Here is a 22696-nt window from a genome sequence, read left to right on the forward strand (position 1 = left end):
TTTGTATTCGTATTCGTTTATTAGTCGAATCGAATATTTTTATTCGAATTCGAATCACTAAATTACGAATACGAATATCAAAATTCGAATACGAATACCGAATCGAATCAAAAGTATTTGATTCATTTACAACCCTACTCCCAACTACGAGTTTTATAACTCCCTTTTATGGAAAGCGTTTAATAGTGTAAAAGAATGTCAATCATCAAGCAAGACCACAACATACTCATGTTTGAGGAATCTACTAATCATGGTTTAACTTAAAACTCTAAAACTTTTGAAAAGTCTTAAGGTAGTCAGTCTTACATGTATCTTTCATACACATATATGTAAATAACTAGACATCTCCATGTCCCTATAACCCATGAAACTTGACACTATTAGTCAACTTACAATATAGTAGTATATAAAATCATATATGTCCATTTAATGATTTTAAACTATAGACTTTTTAATAATTCGAAACATCATTTCACTTAATGAGGTTTCATTCACCAAAACATTTAAGGCGATTTCATTTGTAAATAATGAATTATTTGAACATATTATTCATTATTGATAAGAACAATATATAAATAAGAATGTAATATCATATATCATAAAATCATGCAGTCAAATATAAAATTAGTGTCAAAAACTCATAAATTCATAATGTAATACAAAAGTAAAGTTAAAGTCATTCTCCAATGTGCTTGAGACCCTTAACCCTAGTGTGACTTTCATGTTTGAGTCTAGGCATAGGTTTGGTCAATGAATCTGCAATATTGTTATCAGTATGGACCTTACACATCCTAATATAATTCATATTTATGATGTGTCGAATAAGGTGATATTTTCTCATAATGTGTCTAGATTTGGAGCTCGAACTTGGTTCATTTTCTTGGACTATGGCACCATTGCTGTCAGAATATATATCAATAAGCTTTTAAATGCTATGAACAATACTAAGACATTGGAGACGTGAGATGACTGAGACGTAGGCGGCGAAGGGAGGTGGCTTAAACGTTAGAGACGTGAAATGACTGAGACGTAGGCGACGATGGGAGGTGGCTGAGACGTCGGAGTCGGGATATGGCTGAGACTTAAGCGGCGATGGGAGGTGGTTGAGACGTCGACGACGGAGGGAGTCTGTCGCAAAAGAGAGGTTGAAGGGAAGTTATGTGAGAAAAGAGTGAATGTTTCAGATTTTAGTTTATTTCAAGGTTATTGTCTTTTATTTAAATAAATATTATTTTGGTAATTAATTAAATTTTATTTGCACTGAATTTTTTGATTAAAATTAAGAATGGTATAATATATGCTTATTTAATTAAATAATATATTAATTTTAAAAGAATATATGAAGTTTTAAATTTGAAATTATATATATATAAGAGACTTTAAGTTTAATTATTATTTAATAATTAATTAATAAGTTTACCTCATTTCAAAATACATATTAATTATTTCATATAATAATTCTTAATTAAATCATAAATATAATATACGAAATAAGTAAAATATATTTATTAAATTCTTATATTATATATAATTTAATTATTAATTATTTAAAATATAAACAATAAAAGGATCAATATAATTAGAGAAAAATATGTAAGGATGCATGATTTCTAGAGATTCACATTATGTTTTATACTTTTTTTTGTGTTAAAATAATTATTAAATTTGGTATGGAATTAATTAATGATTTATTTACTTAGAAGTATATTAAATACTAAATTTAATCATAATCTTAAAAGAGAATTAGGCCAAGAACATTATTTGTTTTTGAAAAAAAATGGAACAACGGATTAAGCACGTAACCGCAAACACAACATTTAACCAAGCGCAGAACATGTCTCATGGCAGGATTGAACCCAGAACTGTAAGGTAAGAATATTCACCGCTTGTTGTCATTAGACATGAATAGGGGATGAAAATATGGCCACAAAGGGTTTAAACACATATCCTGCAAACACACTAAACTACACAATCAAATTGACAAGAGACTTCTTTACATGAACTACAAAATGAAACCTGAGGAGTTAGGGACTAACCTAAACAGTGGAATCTAGACAGCGAAGATGGTTGAGACGTCGACGACTGGAGGTGGCTGAGACGTCGGCTATGGGAGGTGGCTAAGAAGTCGGCGACGGAAGATGTTGAGACGTAGGCGGCGAAGGGAGGTGGTTGAGACGTCGGAGACGGAGATGGCTGAGACGTAGGCGGCGACGGGAGGTGGCTGATACATCGGAGACGGGAGGTGGTTGAGACGTAGGCGGCGACGGAGGTGACTGAAACATCGGCGGCGGCGGGAGTCGATTCTGTTGTAAAAGAGAGGCCTTCAATGTTTTATGAGAAAACAACGAAGGTTCTGATTTAGTTTATTTTGAAATTATTGCCTTTTATTTTAATCAATATTATATTTGTATTTTATTAAATTTTATTTGCAGTGAAATATTTTATTAAAATTAAGAATTATATAATATATGCTTATTTAATTAAATAATATATTAAATATAAAAGAATATATGAAGTTTTGAAATTTGAAATTTGAAATTATAATATATATATATATATAATATATTTTAAGTTTAATTATTATTTAATAATTAATTAATAACTTCTATCACTTAATTTCAAAATATATATTAATTATATATATATATATATATATATAAATATATAATGATATTTAATTTTTAAAGTGTCCAAATTTTCAGGGTCGAGAGTTGTGGTTAATTTGAATATATATGTGAGAGTAAATGGATACTTGAATCGGATTGTGGGTTGACCCACCCATAAACTTAAAACGGTTAAAAATAAAATTAAAAATGTTATAGGTACGGTTCGAATTTGCAACTTAACAAAACAAGTACAATCCTTTAACCAACTAGGCTAATAACAATTTATATTTACATTCAACAACAAATTTGATGAACGAGGGACATTTTAACAATATAAGTTCAACTTTTTAACTAATATATATATATATATATATATTAATTTTAAAAGTGTCCGGATTGCCGATTCGAGAGCTGTGGTTAATTTGGATATATATATGAGAAAGTAAATGGATATTTTGGTTGGATTGTGGGTTGACCCGCCCATAAACTTAAAACGGTTAGAATTAAAATTAAAAATTCTATATGTAGTTTTACCGTAATATTTTTTCACGATTTTTATATTATTACTTGTGCAAATGCACGGAATACATTCTAGTTTCATATAATAATTCTTAATTAAATCATAAATATTATATACAAAATAAATAAAATATATATATATATTAAATTATTATATTATATAAAATTTAATTATTAATTATTTAAAACAAAAACAATAAAAGGGTCAATATAATGAGAGAAAAATCAGTTTGATGAATGATTTCTAGAAATTCACATTGAGTTTTACACTTTTTTTTAATTATTAAATTTGGAATGAAATTTATTAAGGATTTATTTAATTAGTAGTATATTAAATACGAAATTCAATCATAATCTTAAAAGAGAACTACGATAAACATTATTTTTTTTTTAGAAAAAAAAATTGGAACAATATTTAACCAGGCACAAAACTTTTCGCCTGACAGGCTCGAACCCAAGACCTTAGGATAAGAATATTCACCGCTTGTTGTCGTTAGACTAGAATAGGGGATAAAAGTTTGACCGCAAAAGTGTTAAACACATAACCCGCAAACACACTAAACTACATATTCAAATTGACAATATATTTCTTTTACATGAACTACAAAATGAAACATGAGGAGTTAGGGACTAACTTAAAGAGTGGAAGCTAGGCAACAAAGACGGTTGAGACGTCGGCGACGAGATTTGGTTGAGACGTCGGTTACGGGAGGTGACTGGGGCGTCGACGACGGGAGGTGACTGAGACGTCGGCGGCGAAGGGAGGTGGTTGAGACGTCGGAGAAGGGAGATGGCTAAGACGTAGGTGGCGACGGGAGGTGGCTGAGACGTCGGGGATGGAAGATGGATGAGACGTAGGAGGCGACGGGAGGTGGCTGAGACATCGTCGGTAGCGGCGGCGGTAGTCTGTCGCAAAAGAGAGGCTATAGGGAAGTTCGGTGAGAAAACATGGAGGAATTCTGATTTAGATTATTTTGGGTTATTGCCTTTTATTTTAATCGATGATATTTTTGTAATTTATTAAATCTTATTTGCAGTCAAATTTTTTATTAAAATTAAAAATTATATAATATATGCTTATTTAATTAAATAATATATTAATTATAAAAGAATATATGAAGTTTATAAATTTTAAATTATAATACATATTTATATATACAAGAGACTTTAAGTTTAATTAGTATTTAATAATTAATTAATAAGTTCTATCACTTAATTTCAAAATACATATTAATTATTTCATATAATAATTCTTAAATAAATCATAATTATTTTATACTAAATAAGTAAAATATATATATTAACTTCTCATATTATATATAATTTAATTATTAATTATTTTAAACAAAAACAATTAAAGGGTCAATGTAATCAAGAGAAAAAACAGTTTGATGCATGATTTCTAGAGATTCACATTTTGTTTTACATTTTTTTTAATAATTAATAAATTTGGTATGGAATTGATTAAGAATTTATTTACTTAAAAATTTATTAAATATCAAATTTAATAATAATCTTAAAAGAAAACTATGCCCAGAACATTATTTTTTTTTTGGAAAAAAAAAATGAGTAAACGAATTAAGCATTTAGCCGCAAACACAACATTTAACTAGGCGCAGAACTTGTCGCCTGACGGGCTCGAACCCATGAACTTAGGTTAAGAATATTCATCGCTTCTTACCGTTAGGCTAGAAGAGGAATGAAATTGTGGCTACAAAGGGATTAAACACATAACCTGCAAACACACTAAACTACATAATAAAATTTGCAAGGGACTTCTTTTACATGAACTACAAAATGAAACCCGAGAAGTTAGGGACTAACCTAAATAGTGGAAGCTAGGAAGCGAAGGTGGTTGAGACGTCAGCGACGAGATGTGGATGAGACGTCGGCTACGGGAGGTGGCTGAGACGTCGACAACGGGAGGTGGCTGAGACGTCGGTGACGAAGGGAGGTGGCTGAGACGTCGGAGACGGGAGATGACTGAGAATAGGCGGCGACGAGATGTGGCCGAGAGGTCGGAGACGGGAGATGGCTAAGATGTAGGCGGTGACGGAAGATGGCTGAGACTTTGGTGACAACGGAAGTCTATCGCAAAACAAAGGCTGAAGGGAAGTTATGTGAGAACTCATAGTGAGGATTTCTGATTTAGTTTATTTCGAGGTTAATACATTTTATTTTAATCATTTTAATTTATTAAATCTTATTTGTACTGAAATTTTTGATTAAAATTAAGAATTATATAATATATGCTTATTTAATTAAATAATATATTAATTATAAAAGAATATATGAAGTTTTTAAATGTGAAATTATATATATATATATAAAAGAGAGACTTTAAGTTTAAATATTATAATAATTAATTAATAAATTCTATCACTTAATTTCAAAATACATATTAATTATTTCATATAATAGTTCTTAATTAAATCATAAGTATTATATACTAAATAAATAAAAAAATATATATTAAATTCTCATATTATATATAATTTAATTATTAATTATTTAAAACATAAACAATAAAAGAGTCAATATAATCATAGAAAAATCATTTTGATGCATAATTTCTAGAGATTCTCATTGTGTTTTACTCTTTTTTTTGTTTTAAAATAATTATTAAATTAGGTTTGGAATTGATTAAGGAATTATTTACTTAGAAGTATATTAAATATCAAATTTAATCATAATCTTAAAATAGAACTAGGCCAATAACATTGTTTTAAAAAAATGGAACAACGTATTAAGCATGTAGACGCAAAGACAATATTCAACCAGGCACAGAACTTGTCACATGATGGACCCGAACCCAGGACCTTAGGGAAAGAATATTCACCACTTGTTGCCGTTAGGATAGAAAATAGAATGAAAATGAGGTCATAAGGGGGTTAAACACATAACCCGCAAACACACTAAACTACATAATCAAATTGGCAAGGGACTTCTTCTAAATGAACTACAAAATAAAACATGAGGAATTAGGGACTAACTTAAACAGTGGAAGTTAGGCAGCGAAGGTGGTTGAGACATCGGCGACGGGAGGTGACTGAGACGTCGGCTACTAGAGGTGGCTGAGACGTCGGTGACGGGAGATGGCTGAGACGTAGGCGACGAAGGGAGGTGACTGAGACGTCGGAGACGGGAGATGGTTAAGACGTAGGCAGCAACGGGAGGTGGTTAAGACGTCAAAGATGGGAGATGAATGAGACGTAGGCGGCGACAGGAGGTGGCTGAGACATCGGCGGGAATCTGTCGCAAAAGAGAGGCTGAAGGAAGTTTTTTGATGTGGGTTTTTGATTTAATTTATTTTGAGCTTATTCTTTTATTTTAATCAATATTATTTTTGTAATTTATTAAATATTATTTGCTATGAATTTTTTTTATTAAACTTAAGAATTATATAATATATGCTTATTTAATTAAATAATATATTAATTATAAAAGAATATATGAAGTTTATAAATTTGAAATTATAATATATATATATATATAAACTTTAAGTTGAATTATTATTTAATAATTAATTAATAAATTTTATCACTTAATTTTAAAATACATATTAATTATTTTATATAATAGTTCTTAATTAAATCATAAATATTGTATACAAAATAGGTAAAATATATATATTAAATTCTCATATTATATATAATTTAATTATTAATTTACTCTCTTTTTAGCTCATCTTTCATAAATGCATTATGTATTTCATTTACGCTAAGCTGAGAGATAAATTACTGTAATATTTGAGAGTATATTCAACATTGTAAGTTGAACAAGACGTTGTCTGTTCAATAGAGTGAGTATTAGTAGTTCAGAATAGTCAACTGTTAAGTCCTGAGTTCTGATTTGTTTTGTGTAGATGCTATACAAACTAAAGCCTTCAAATGGAATCCTTTTGGAAACAAAATAAAGGGTGACGTATGAGTTTTATCTCTGAACATTTATAAAACTCTATGTTATTTATTTACTGTCTTGCATCTGCCGCTTCAAATCTAGCAAATATTTTAGCACTTAAAATCGTTCAAAAGCTTGCGACGATTTGTCGAATAATAGAAACATATTTTATTCTCTAATATGCTTAAAATTGAATTGAATTGAATTTGAAAATTAGTACAACAATATTAAACCCTTACCCTTCTATTGTTGTAATCGATCATAACAAGTGGTATCAAAGTCAGATTTTCTATTCTCAAGCAAAAAACATCTACCAGAATCATGTCTCTCCTAAAAAAAATTTCTATGTTCACAAAGGAAGACTATGATGACTGGAAGATCAGGATACAAGCTCATCTGTCTGCTCAATATGATGATATGTGGTATATCATCACTGATGGGCCGATGAAGATCCAGACGATCAGCACAACTACAACCTCAATTGATGGTGCTCCTGAGATGAAGGAGAAGACAAGATATGAGTGAACTGTTGAAGACAAGAGGAAGGCCAACCTCGACAATATGGACAAAGACATTTTTCATAAGACGCTGGACAAGAACATGTTCAGCAAGATCAAGTCTTGCTCTACTACCAAAGAGATTTGAGAAAAACTTACTCAACTCTGTGAAGGAAACGACCAAACCAAAAAAATAAGCCGATGGTTGCCACACAAAAGTTTGACAACATTAAGATGCGTTCTGGAGAGATAATGATTGAATTCGATGAACGATTCAACAGCATTATCATCGAACTCTCCACTCTAGGAAAGACTTACATCAATACAGAGGTTGCTATTAAATTTTTGAGAGATCTTTCCAGAGAATGGGAATCTAAGACGATGGCGATGAGGGAATCCAAAGATCTCAACAAGCTGGATCTACATGATCTTTTCGCCGATTTGAAAACCCTTGAGTTTCAAAGAAACTCAAGGAATGAAGAGGAGCCATCCACCTCTGGCATCACAAAAGCATTGGTGACTGTTGAAGAGCCACCTGTTGCGACTGTTGCATAGTCTACTGAGCAGATCAGCAACAATGCAATGTCACTCTTTGTCAAGAGGTTTGGCAGATTCATGAAGAAGACTCATTCTAACTATAACTCTATTTCTAATAGATATAATAATAAGGATGAATCAAAAGCTAACTTGAAATGCTTTAATTGTGATAAACCAGGCCATTTAAAGGCTGACTGTAGAAAAACCGAAGACGGACAACAAGAAGTCATCTAATAGAAGAAACAGAAAAGAACATAAAGATATGATTGTCGAGGAAAGCAAGAGCAAGTGGGCTGAAAGTAATTCAGACGGCATCACATCAAGCAAGAGCGAAGATGAAAGCATCAAATGCTTCATGGCTGACTACGCTGAGGTATTTGATTTCTCTTTTGATGAATTCACAAGAGATTATTTAACTATTGCACTCAATGACATGGTCATTGAGTGAAAAAAACTTTCAATCTCTTTTAATGAAATAAATTTGTAAAACAAATCTGACAGTACAAGCTTTTCATCTCAAAATAATGAACATAAAATTTTGAAAAATGAAACAACTGAGCTTTCATCTGAGAATGAGAAGCTCAAAGAAACAATTCAAACTCTTTCTACTGAAAATCAACATTGAAATATGTGGTTTGTTCATGGACAAAGTCTGGAGACGCCGTCAAACAGCTGCTCAGTCAGTAGAGGCTTGCCAGACACAAATCTAGTTTAGGATTTGTTAATGGTAACCCATCCGAGTCCAACAAAAAGTTGAACCCATTAAAAGGCAAGCTTGAACCAATAAACTTTATCAAGGGTAACTTAACTGACATTGGAACTAACCAAGACTGTGATAACTTGACTTTAAAATATGAGATTAAATATGTTTAACCAACTGATCAATGATTAAGCTGGTTGAAGCCCAAGGAAAGGGCAGCCAGCTAGCCCGACAAGCAAAAACTTGACAAAAACTCAAGAAGTTTTCATCAAAAAACCATCTTCTAAAGTCAATGGATCAACAACAGGCAGGAAGACGTCTGCGAAGTCTAAATCATATTCTTTATTAACAACACAAATGGAAGATCCATAAAAATAATCCAAATATGGATCCCCAATGGACTAATTAACCATGGACCCAAATGAAGCTGGGTACCAAAGTTATAAATATGTATATATATGTAATTTAGGACAGTTGCCTAGAGGAATCTGTTTGGTATCTGGAAAGCGACTGCTCAAGACACATGATATGCAATAGACGACTGCTGACTGATGTAACAAAGTGCACAAAACCGAAGATCATATTTGGTGATAACAACAAAGGTAAAACTGTGGGTAAGGGTAAGATTATCCACGGTAGCCTTACAATTAATAACATGTTGTTAGATGAAAATATGTGCTATAACCTGATATATATTAGTCATATGTGTGATAATGGCTACACTGTAGATTTTCAAACGCATATATGCGTTTAGAAGAGAGGGAAATTGATGAAAAACATATTTTGGATTTGCGATTGGGTATTGATTGGAGGAAAAAGGTGGTTTGAGTTTGAGTATCGATTGGAGATGCTCTAACCCAAAAACCCATTTCCAAACGCAAAACAATATTTTTAGAATATTCCTTTTTTATACTAACTTTTTAACCTTATTAATATTATTTATATATTTATCAACTTTACATATTTAACCCCAATATTTTCTCATTTATTTAATAAAATTAAAATAAAATTAATTATATATCAATAATTCATAAACAACAAAATAATTCAATAATACATTTAAATAAACAAACATATTATATTAAAACAAACATTATTAATAAAAAAACACTTGGTACACGTACACATAACGAAGTAGTGTACTCTTCCCACATATGATCGACTAATACATTACGAAGTTCAATATGTGCATCTTTATTTATTATTTTTCCGTACCGAGATATAAAATCTTGAAATCGATTATTTTCATCTATCACCAACTCGATCTTTGGTGAATGCGTTTCCATTTCAATTTCGATATGAACAGTTTTAACTATTATATTATTTATGTTGTACTTTTAATTATTGTACTATTTATTATCTAACAGCTAATTGATATTTATGTATTTTCTATGTTTATTTGTATCGTTTAAAATTATAAATTTATAATTTATAAAATTTAAGTTATAAAATATAACGTAAAAATATAAAATAAATTATAAATTATAAAAAAATAGATAAAATTTCAAGAATAATACAATTTAATGATTTAATATTTAAAAAATATCAAATCTTTTAATCTTAAAAGTAAAAAAATAATTTGAAGGATCAATTTGCATATAAAGAAATCAAAAGTTATTAAAAACAAAACATATATATATAATTTAAGGGCCATTTTTTAAAAATGGCCAAAATGGTGAAATGAATAGTATATATGCATATATGCGTTTGATCGGAGGAGAGAGAATATAAACATATTATGCGTTTCATTTTGCAGAATAGTTGGAAGAAAAAAGGGAATGCAAAACTCATTATACGTACCCGTAGGAGATGGGCTCAAATTTGTTGTTTCAAATTTGGTGCTCCACCCTACACCACATTCACAAAAATTGAATATTTAATAGAATAAGTCAAAATTAATTAAGAGAAAAAATGAAAAGTCAATAAATATTGTGAATGTGGTGTAGGATGGAGCATCAAAATCTAGTATAATTAATTAGGGATGAAGTGGGTTTAAGCCCACCCGTAGCTCGTTTATAATTTTTCTTTTATATATATATATATTTATAGTGTTGACTATGCAATTTGTGGTTTTTAAGCATGGACTGTGAGTGAAAGAAAAAAGAGGTTAGATATATTTATTTTATTTTTTTGTTTGAATGTTTTTTTTTATTTTAATTATGTTTAAGAATTTGTTTGATATGATTTGTAGTATTATTACAAATTATGGATATTTTTATCTTTCAAATTTATTTAGTTTCTTTATAATTAAATTATATTTTATAATAAATAATTATATTTAAATAATTAATATTAAAGTAGTATATTCCAATATTTCAAAAATAATAATATTATTATTATTTACATAATAGCTATTTTGATCTTTTTTTTAATTATATCTTATGAATTTTTTAGTTAAATATTATTTATTTATTCTAAATTTTTTGGAGTTAATCCTAAATATTTTTTTTTTTTTGTACAAGTCCGTCATAATGGGAAATCCGATGAAATGGCCCTGATAAAGGGTCTAATTTCAAAAAAGGCCCACGCTTGATAAACCTTGTAAAAAGAGCATTTTTGCCCTACAAAATGTCCTTCTTGCCCCTCTCGCGTCCACTTACTGCTCAAAGACGCGAATTACCGCTCTAGCATTTAATAAAATACTAGAGTTCATAAACGCATTTTATATAAAACGCGTTTATGAACTCTAGCGTTATACATAAAAACACTAGAGTGATAATTCACGTCTTTCATCATATATAAATTTAATCTGCCATAATTTTAAAAAACTTTTTACATTCACGACTTCCCTCTCTCTCTCTCTACGACTCTACTCTCCAACCCACGAAACCATATCCCTCCCTCCCGCCCGCTCCCTTTTCCACAACGCGTTTGACGATCTCTAGTGATCTTAGTTATCTTGGAGGAGAGGTATATATGTGTATATATTAGTTAGTTTTCAGTGCTTAGATCTGATGAATCTGTTTGTATAGTGCTTGTGATTGTTTGAAATTCTGATATGGCATTAATTCTGGTTTGTTTTCAGCGGAGAAGAGAGGTTGCCTTTGCAGATTTTGGGGTAGCTATACAAATAGATATATCTGCAGAGAAAGATGATATTTAGAATATCAAGAATTGATCATGAAAGAAGAACTGAATTGATAATGGTTAGAATCTCTTTCCCAAATCCCATCCTTTGAAAATGCTATCCCTCCCTCCCGCTTCCTTTGACAACATTTTATATAAAACGTGTTTATGAACAACATTTTTCTTCGGACGTTAGATTTCAGCATAAAACGCAATACAACAGTTATTTTAGTGAATGTAGGAGAACATTTTGTCTTTTTTGCTTAAGGCCAATGTTGGCTTATATAAGTTTGAAATGCTTAATTTCTATTATAGATAATCCTTAAAGCCCATGGTTCTTTGGAAAAAAAAAACCTGCCTTAGAACAACTAGTCATGGTCTCAAACTGTTAAAAGTCCCTATGGTCCTTGGGGTTTTCAATCATTCAGATGTAGAACAAATCTTAGAGTGGTTGAGTCCATTTGAATTTTGTTTGCATTTTATCTTGTTCTTGCATCCTAGATTTCTCTAAAGTACATGTCCAGCAACTGAATGCTCATATTATTCAATAAAGTATTTTTGTTATTTTTTTTTATGGTTTTCAGCCATGCTCTACTACACGAATGGATCGCCGAGAAGTGTTACTACATATATGTTGTTTCCTTTTGTTAGTGTATTTTTTTAAAATATCAACAAATATGACTAGTTTATTATCATTCGTTCTTCTTCGACCACACAATTCAACTTAAGGTAGCTGATTCTATAGTGGATTTTATAGAGATAATATGGTCATATGGACTGGGAAAGTATTAAGCTCAAGTGACAGAAATATTCTAAAACCATAACCTAAATAGTTAGTTTAAACCAACTACAAGAATAGTTTGGCATATTATCATCCAGACTTAGGGAGGAACATAGCAGGATAAGATTGAATGAGGAATATGTGGATGTTCTTGTGGAGAAAAAGAAGGTGAATGATGAAGAGAATGATGAGTAAGATTTGGAGGAGGTGAATGAGGAATATTTGGAGATGGTGAATGAGGAAGATTTGGAGAAGGTGAATGTGTTGATTGAGGATCCGGTGAATGAGAATATTGAGGTATGTCTAATTCAAACATTTGGTATAATTTAAGCATTTTTTCTAATCAATTCAAACATTTTGTCTTTTCTTTTTAGAATGTGGTGGATAAGTTGAATGATAAAGACAAGGATGGGCTTGTGGAGCTGAAGGATGAGGATGTGGATGAGAAGAAGAACGAGGGTGTGGAGGAGAAAAAGAATGAGGATGTGATGGAGAATGTGGTGAATGAGGAAGTGGTGGTGCAAAAGGAAGACAGTCAGAAGAATGAAATATGTATAATTCAAGCATTTTGTCTAATTTGAGCATTTTGTTTAATTCAAGCATTTTGTCTAATTCGAGCATTTTGTCTAATTCAAGCGTTTTGTATAATTCAAGTATGAAATTGATGATGTGGAGAAGGTGGATGTGAATAAGGATGTAGTGGAGAAGAAGGAAGATAAGAGGAATAATGATGTATGTATAATTTGAGCATTTTGTTTAATTCGAGCATTTGGTCTAATTCAAGGATGGGATTGATGATTTGGAGAAGGTGGATGTGAATGAGGATGTGATGGAGAAGAAGGAAGACAAGCAGAAGAATGAGGTATGTATAATTCGAGCATTTTGTATAACTACCCCAAAACCCGCAAAGGCAACCTCTTTTCTCCACAGAAAACAACCCAGAATTAAAACCATATCAGAATTTCATACAATCATAAGAATTATACAAATACTTCATGATTAAATTTCATCATATCATAACAATGTGATATGAAATATTGTTAGTTGCTATAGACATTTAAAACCACATTAAGAGACATATCTGTTAGCTCACCCCAATAAAATTAAGAAGATTGATTTTATTCATTCTTCAAGCTTGGAAAAGTATGTTAGTGCTCTAAGTGTTGTTTTGGTGTGAAATTCTAATGTTGATCATAATTAACCAGGGAATACATGATGATCGATCTGAAATGAACAAAAAAAGAAATCTATGTCATGATCCAAATTCTCTATCTCCATAAACAACAAACAATCCTAACCTCAACCACATCCATGTGGGTGTTATTAGATTAGTTTCAAAGAGAAAAGTCTTTTGTACTTTTCTCTCGTTTTCAGTATGAACGAGAGAAGATGAATTCTATTTTACTTACAAATTTGATTTAGACTTGACCTTTTCCTACACATAATGACAAAAATACAATGATCGAAACACGAAAACTACAGGGAAGAATACACAAGATCAATTTCTTATTTTTGTGAATACGAGAGAGAAAGGGGAATAAGCATGAAGAACCTTTTACTCGCGCTCATGAGCGTGTTGGAGGTATTCTTCTAGATCAAACTTCCTTTTGAAAGTGTTGTCAACACATGTCGCCTACAAATCAATGACATTCAGTTTGAAGTTATGAAAAATTCTACAAACAAATCATATATGTGCATGTAGGGGTGTCAAAAATGAACTCGACCCGCCAACCCGACACGAGTCGACCCGAAGAAAATTGGGTTAGGGTTGGGGGTTTTCGGGTTTGAATCATTTCGGGTCATACCCAAAATATAACCTGAAAAAGAAAATTGGGTTGGATTGGTTTCGGGTCAAGCCGGGTTGACCTGAATTAAAAAATCAGGTCACTCATCAACCCGAACCCACCCACCCAACCCGACCCACCTAATATATTAATAAAAAAATAACTTGCCTACCTTACAAAAAAACCCTAACCCTAACGGGCCTAACCCATATCCTTAATTTTTATTCCTTTTCTTCCTTCCGTCTTTCTCACTATTCTTTTTCTTCCATCTTTCTCACTTCTCTTCAATATACATTCCTTCTCTAATTTTCATCATTTTTAATCTCTTGAACTCCGCTAGTATCCAGCAATAAAATGAGTTCACAAATTAATCTTGATCTTGAGGAGGATAGTGTGAAGGGTTCATCTATGGAAAATTTAGATGCAAATAAAGAAACGTGCATTGATTCCCAAGATCAAGCCACCAAAACTGGTATTGGTAAACGAAAGAGACCATTAAAATCAAAGTGGTGGCAGTATTTTGATATGCTTCCTAAAATAGAGGGAGAAGATTTGCGATGTAAATGTAAAGCATGTGGAATTACATACAAAGTTGATAGTAGCATAGGAACAGGTAATCTTCGTCGTCATATCCTTAATCAATGTTCTAGACAGAAAACTCGTGATATTTCTCAAGATTTGTTAGAACAAGGGGATAAAAGTCTTAATATTAGGTCTCAAAAGTTTAGTCAAGAAAGATTTAGAGAGTTGATAATCTTAACAATTGTGAGGCATGATTTACCATTTCTGTTTGTAAAATATGAGGCATTTAGATCAATATTTACCTATTTGGAACCTCAAGTCAATCATTTCACTAGAAATACTGCAATGACTGATATTCTCAAGATGCATAAAAATGAATGCAATAGGCTAGCTCAAGAAATGCATTCATGCCTTGGAAAGATTTGTTTCACATCTGATTTGTGGACTTTGATGGAAAAGCTCAAAAGAGTCAATTAGAGCTCTATTTGGAAGAACCGAAAATTGACAGAGATACAAAATTTGATGTCCTCGCATTTTGAAAAGCTTACCAATTTAGGTATCCTGAACTTGTAAAAATGGCCAGAGTTATCTTGAGTGTTCCAATTTCTACCGTTGCTTCAGAATCGGCTTTTAGCACCGGTGGTAGGATACTTGACCAATATCGTAGTGCAATGAAGCCTGATGTTGTTGAGGCATTAGTTTGTTGTAGAGATTGCTTAGTTGGACAGAATGGTCAGTGGCTCGTCTTTTTATTTTCATTTTAAAGTTATTTGTTCGATTCTTTGACTAATATTTTCTTTTTGTAGAAAATACTAAGGTGGAGTTGGATGATTTGACTGAAAATATTATGAGTTTATTCATAAATGGGGACGATGGCTCAAATACTACTTAAACTTATTTCAAGGTTGGGCTCATACAAAAAGGTGTACAACGATGAAGAAGTGGAGTTTGAACTTGAAAATACTTTTGTGATGATTGAAGACTTTTTTTATAATGATATCATAATTTTGTTGTGTAATATTTCTTTTGTGAAAATTTTGAATTTTCTAAACATAATTATTATGTTTATGCCAATTTTATTATTTTGTATTTAAATTAAAGTATTATTATTAAGCAAAAAACTTATTTCGGGTTAGTTGGGTTGGTCGGGTTGGTCTGGGTTCGGGTTAAAATTTTTGTTATAATGCACCTCCTTCAACCCGTCTCGAACCCACCCGACCCTACGTGCATTTATTATTGAACAAACGGAGCGGTCGTGGTCTTGGCAGCTGCTAATCTTGAACGAACGGAGTGTCGTGGCAAAGGGAGCAGGAGCGGAAGTAGAGGTGATAGGGTTTGAGAAAGAGAGTCAGAACCCTAAAAATTGAAGATTTAAAATGAGGGTCAAATTAAGGACTTTATATACTATGAAAGACACATATTACATATACGCGTATTATGTAACATGCGTACATTGAAAGACGCATAATGCATAATGCGCGTATAAAAATATGCACCTTTCAATGTACACATATTACATATTACACATAAGTATAATTCGCGTAAGTGTAATATGTGTAAGTGTAATTTGAGTAAGTGTAATTCGAGTAAGTGCAGTCACAGGGGCAAGATGGACATTTCGTAGGACGAAAAAGCCTTTCTTGCAAGATTTATCAGACGTGGTCCATTTTTGGAATTTCACCCATTATCAGTACCATTTCATCAAATTTCCCTCTAATGATAATATGTATGAACCCAACGTTCAATAAAAACATATAATATATAATCAATAAAAAAATATAATATATAACAAAGTCTTTTAATAAAAATTAATTATTTTTGTGATAATTAATTTTTATTTTATTCGTTTATATTTAATAACAAATGTCTTGCTATAATTATATTTAAAATGAGGATATCACTTATTTGGTTGGACATATATATATATATTTATTTTACATTTTTATTATTTTTTATTATATAGAAACATAATTAAATTTATTTCGATTTCATAATATATTTTTTAATATTCCCTTATATATATAAGAATAACTCTCTTTTGGAGTAGATGTAGGTTCGAGCCGGACTGAGAAAGACTTTAACAAAAAAAAAAATTATAATAGAAAAAGGATATGGCTCCTTAATTTTATTTTATTTTCATTTTTATTCACTATTTTATTTTATAAATCTAAAAAAGTCTTTTTTAAATTCATGTTCATCATTGGTTAAATATATGATTTTTTTTCATTATTTTATTCAACTCTATTCTAAAAAAAAATTAAACTCATTTTAATTTTTTCTAAACTCATCCTGACTGTAATTCCTGGGTTCGTCCCTAACTGGAGATGTCTTAAGCAAGGGAGTGTGGGGTGGAATGCAACATGTTTAATTTTTTTAATTAAAGTTATTTTATTTAAGTAACCCTACCTAACATAAATTAAACCATATCTAAATTTAACTCAAATCAAATTATCTTACCAAAATATTAGTTTAGTTTGAAGTTGGGTCAACAATATATGTTCACCCTAGGTAATTGCACAAGGATGAACTGTAAAGTCACATTAAATAGCATCACATAATTAACTGTGTTGGCATCAGATTTTTGGTCAAAAGTAACTTTTTATTTCAGAATTACGAAGAAAAGTTAGTAAAGTTAATTAAGTAAAGTCAAATCCTAATCTATCCTATAGCTACTTGATTGTTAGAGGGGTAATGAAAAAATAGTCATTGATAATTCATTAATTTGTATCACAGTTAAAGAAATTTTCAAAATAATAATGACCTAAAATTGTAGAAGTGTCTAGATTTTGTCTTTAACATTCTCATGGATCAAAACGTACAAAAAAGATTTTCTATATGAATGATTTTTCAAGTAGGAACTTCAAAGCTCTTAAAAATGTGTTTGGGGATAAATCATCACATAATCATATGATCGATCGATCAATTTCTATCATTTCTCTCTTACAGTCAATCTTAACTTCTTCTCGGTGAATAAACAGTAATATTGAATTTGAATACCAAACGCTTTATTTCAACCCTATTATAATAAATGCAATTAAATACACATTTAATAAATAAGTTGAAACAGTGTTACACCTCTAACCTAATAAAACCCTTTGTTTTTCTTCTTTTTTGCAACATTTGAAAATATTAAATAAGATTAATAGACATCTCATGACTCTGCAATATCGATCCCAGCTATGTTACACACGTCTTTTTTCTTTTTTTTTCTTTTGCAGAGCAGGCCAGCTAGAAAATGAATATATAAATAAAAACAAATATATATAGAAGAAAAAAGTTGATGAAACTCGCCCATGCAGTGGTTCGAAGTCTGAATGAGAAAAAAGCAAAATTACTAATGGGTCAAAACTTTCTCTGGAGCCTGTAATTATATCAAAAACTAGCTAGCTAGGTATTGTCGCTATTTTAAATATCATTCAATAACTTTTTTTAAAATTTTTAAATAAAAAAAATAAGTGTTTTGTATTCATTCAAGATACACGTTTCAAATTCAATTTTTTACCAAAAAAAAAAAAGTAATTCCACAAAACAATCCATGCATTCAAGACATATACAATATCAATCAAATCATTTGACTAACACGATTACAAGTCCATAATAAAACAAATACTCAAAATAACATTGCATGGATTCCTTCAAGTATTTATACTAAAAAAATTTGTTTGAAAATGTTGAAACGCAAGTTTTATTGTTCACATTAAGAAACTCGGAAAAAATGAAAACCCTAACAAAATACTCATTAACCTAGTGTTTAGCTTCTATAGAGTACTTGCAAAACATTAGATCTAAATATTTAAGGCTCTAATCCCGCATCTTATGACTTATCACACAAACAAATGCATCTCTCATTGGTACAGAATGCATCAACTAAATTGAAATGAGAACAGGTTCAATATACTTTTGCAAACTAGATATTGAAAGTTTTTTACTATGTGAGTTGGGAGTTGGGAGTTGGGAGTTGGGAGTTGGGAGTTGGGAGTTGGGAGTGACTTCTTTATATCCTAATTAAGAAGGATGAGTTTCTGGAGAAATGAAGGAAGTTAATCAAAACATGTATTGTTAAACCAATTAATGTTTTATATTATAATCAATGGAGAAGTAAAAAAATTATTAAAATAAAATAGACTCGGCATAATGTAACTAAATTGCAGCAAAACAAACCATTTTATCTTAAGGTAAACTATTTAGAAATTTTAGTGTAGGTAAAAATGAAGTAGGTACATATGTCAATAAGTCACTCATTGCAACATAAGGATTATTTTGGTTTGCTTATTTGTTAATAATATGACAATTAATATAATAATTTATATTTAAAGGTTTATTTAAATCAGTAGAATTGAAATTTACATTAAAACACTTATTCTAATTTTATAAAAATTAACATTCAATTATCATTTAATTATTATGTTTGAAAAAACTATAAAATTATAATTCAACTTCAATTTTGTTATGTTATAATAATATAGAAAAAAATATAGATTTAATATGTTAACTTTTTAAATTAAATAAAATGATATTAATTCAACATGTTCAGTTTCTTTAAATAAAATAAGAAACAATCAAATATGATTGACATGTTAATTTTTAAACTAAAAAATATATATAGATAAATACATTAATTACTAAATATATATATATATATATATATATTATAAGTTCGAAATTTTAAATTTTTTAACATATTTACTGTGTTACCACTTAATTTTAATTAAATGAATTATCAAAAATATCTTAATGATTTTTGTTTAGTTATTTTGACTACAATCTTCTTTAAAATGTATATCAATAACATTATTGATTTCATCCTTTCACATATATAATTTGTTATTTGAAAAACAAAATTATTCATTTATTTTCGTGATTTAAACAAGATCACAATGAAAACAGAAATATTGCCCAATAAAAAATCTCAAAAGATTAAAAAAATCATAATAAAAATAAATATTGTCCAATAAAAAATCACACAAGATCAACAAAAACATAAAACAAAAACATAAGTACTCTTGAATTCTACCAATTCGTAAGTAATATAATGTCATAAAACCTAAAAAAAAAATAATCTAAGTTATATTGTTTTACTAACAAATTATTTTTTTTACTTTTTAAACAAAAAAAACTACTTTCTTAGTGAAAAATATTTTTAAAATAAAGAGACAAACATATAAATGCAACTATCTCAAGAAGTAAGAAACATGTCAAAAACTTAACTTGCATAATGTTATTGTAAAACTCCAATCAAAAGAAAAATAAATTAAACAAACAACAAATATAGAATATGTCTACAAAAAGAAAGACCCACATAATTGTTTTGACAAGGGACCATGTAAAACTACATGTTTCTCCACAATGTTTTTTCTTTCTTTCACCACTTCAAAAGTGGTTGTCCATTCCATTTTTTCACCACATCCAGGAGTCATCTTCATCACTGTAAATTATTTTCGTTTCATTATTTTCTCCAACATTGCCTGCTTCTGGTTCATTAGCCGTAGGCATTTCCCCATTAACCAAAGGCATCGAGACCTTGTCTTCCTTTGAACCTAGCATAAATAAGATAAAGGGAAAAATAGATTAAGTTAGTCTCTTTATCTTTAAAATGGATAAACAAAATTAACTATAATGTAATCAAGGTTTACTTAAGGTTTCACAGGGTTGAACATTGAGGGTGGGAGATGCATTAAGATCGAGCTCTAATGGAGCAACAACCACATGAGGAACCGTCTCTAACATTCTTCTCCGTTCTTCTGGTGATTCAAGAAGTTCTCTCCTATCTAGTAATTCAAACAATGTAACCACTTGGCAGGTTAAGAATAACAATGATATCAAATAAAAATGTGCAAAGCATGAGAAATTGTTAACTCTTATGTTTGAAAATGACATTCCTATTTTAATTTAGATTATATTTCATGAAAACACATGGAAAACTATGAGAAATATTAGTGATCTAATAAAGGATATTCTGCACTCCGCCCTTTCTCATTATAAAAATCAATACGATTGCCCAAAGATATTAATTCTCTATCAATTGCCTGCAAAATCTAATTCAAAAAGAAACATTAGCTATATATATATCCTTCACCAAGCAAAAAGATTAAGAAGAAAAAACATACATGATTTGTGATCTCTACATGCAAAGATCTGGCCTTCATATCAAGGTCCACCTATTACAGTATAGGGTAATACACGGTATTGTATTAAAATTTAAATTTTTAAAATTCAATGCAGTATAATATAAATGAGAGTCATTTAAATCTAATGACAAAAAACAATACAAAAACACGAGTCCTCAAAGTGTCTCCAAACATACCCGAATCACAACTGAATTAACCATTTGGAAAATAACAATTAAAACATAAGTCAATATGCTAACAAAAAAAAACATAAAAAACTAGCGTTAATGAGCTCGGAGTTCCTCAAGAAGATCAAACACATATTTTTTTATACAATTGAAAATATTTTTACATGTAGGATGTCGGAATCTTAAAAAAAAAAGGTATTTCACAATATAATAAGAGACTATACTATGGTAATAGGCCTTGGGAGAGACAAATCACAATATAATATATGCAACAAGTTATATAAACACATGAGAACACTTACTACAGTGGGCCTAGGGATTGAACCATCCTCCACTCTGTTCCTCAAGTCATCCACTTCATCCTGCAAAACTCAAAATCATTATAAAGTTAAAAATACTAAGAAAAAACCATTTAATTATGTCTCCATATCATTCTTTTTCCACAACTAGATACCATAAAGAGTAGTTTGGTTGTACTCTATTCTCAAACAAACACAAAATTTTAACAGTAAAATATATAAACATGAACAGGACATGATGTTAGAACATGATGTTATGATGGTTGATAAGCAATTCGAGGAGTATTATTTCTCCTTAGTGTCAGTGAGAAAAAAAATGGGGATTAAAGCGACATCATTGTGGAATAAAGATGGATCAAAGAAGATTATGTTGAAATTTGGTGAAATTAATATGAAGTTATTGTACATTTTGATGATTAAAAGTATATGGATTAATATTGAAGTTATTTTTTATAGTGATAAATATATATAATTGATTTGAATTACAACTTTAGCCTTATACAAAGAAGATCTAATATGCAATTGATACATAATAATTTAGGTTAAAGAAACTCATCTAATGGAAGTACCCGACAAAACTTGGATGAGCTTACGACGAGATCATCCAAAATATGAGGAAAGAGTTGACCACTAACTACATTTTGTAGTGAGTAGTACAGGACGACAAAAAGTGAAATGTCCTTGCGTGAAATGTTTGAACATGACTTTAATGGATATAGTCGATGTAAAAACTCACCTAATCGTTTATGGAATAAATGTGAATTATGAATTCTGGTATTGTCATGGAGAAAAGAGGAGTACTACTAACGTGATTTATGATAATGATAATGATGATGATGATGACAATGATAATCATGACGATGACTTGGATGATGTTGTGCGAGAAGTCAGAAGTACTCCCCCTGATTTGAATAATACGGTCAATGAAGAACAATATATGCAAAATTTTATACATGATATGTTCTCCAACATTAATGATGGCCCGAGCAACAATGAACCAATCAAAGATGCGTAGAGATTCTATAAATTGCTTGATGATTCTAAACGAACTTTATATGAAGGTGCACGAATAACAAAATCCTCAGCACTATTGAAACTTCTCCACATAAAGATTGTCGGTTAATGGATAAACGCATCGTTCGATATATTGTTACGTCTACTTAAAGAGGAGATATTACCAATGGACACTG

General features: G+C 30.2%; 1 protein-coding gene across 1 annotated transcript; it reads right to left on the reverse strand.

Moving 5' to 3' along the window:
* Positions 1-925: 925 nt before the first annotated feature.
* Positions 926-5257, reverse strand: LOC124943604 (proline-rich receptor-like protein kinase PERK14). The gene is made up of 4 exons (XM_047484088.1): positions 5063-5257; positions 3761-4031; positions 2037-2303; positions 926-1128 (listed from the first exon to the last, which is right to left on the reverse strand). The coding sequence occupies exons 1-4, from the start codon at positions 5255-5257 to the stop codon at positions 926-928; spliced, it is 936 nt and encodes a 311-aa protein (XP_047340044.1).
* Positions 5258-22696: the final 17439 nt, after the last annotated feature.

The sequence above is a fragment of the Impatiens glandulifera genome, chromosome 6 (genome assembly GCF_907164915.1).
Source record: "Impatiens glandulifera chromosome 6, dImpGla2.1, whole genome shotgun sequence".
Classification (NCBI taxonomy): Eukaryota; Viridiplantae; Streptophyta; class Magnoliopsida; order Ericales; family Balsaminaceae; genus Impatiens; species Impatiens glandulifera.

What these genes read in the sequence shown, in the direction of transcription:
- LOC124943604 (XM_047484088.1), bottom strand. Translation starts at nt 5,257, where the DNA reads ATGAGTTCTCACATAACTTCCCTTCAGCCTTTGTTTTGCGATAGACTT. An exon ending in CACCTCCCTTCGTCACCGAC is followed by an intron (nt 4,032 to 5,062) that starts GTCTCAGCCACC and finishes CTTTTGCGACAG; the next exon opens with ACTACCGCCGCCGCTACCGA. An exon ending in GCCTAGCTTCCACTCTTTAA is followed by an intron (nt 2,304 to 3,760) that starts GTTAGTCCCTAA and finishes CTTTTACAACAG; the next exon opens with AATCGACTCCCGCCGCCGCC.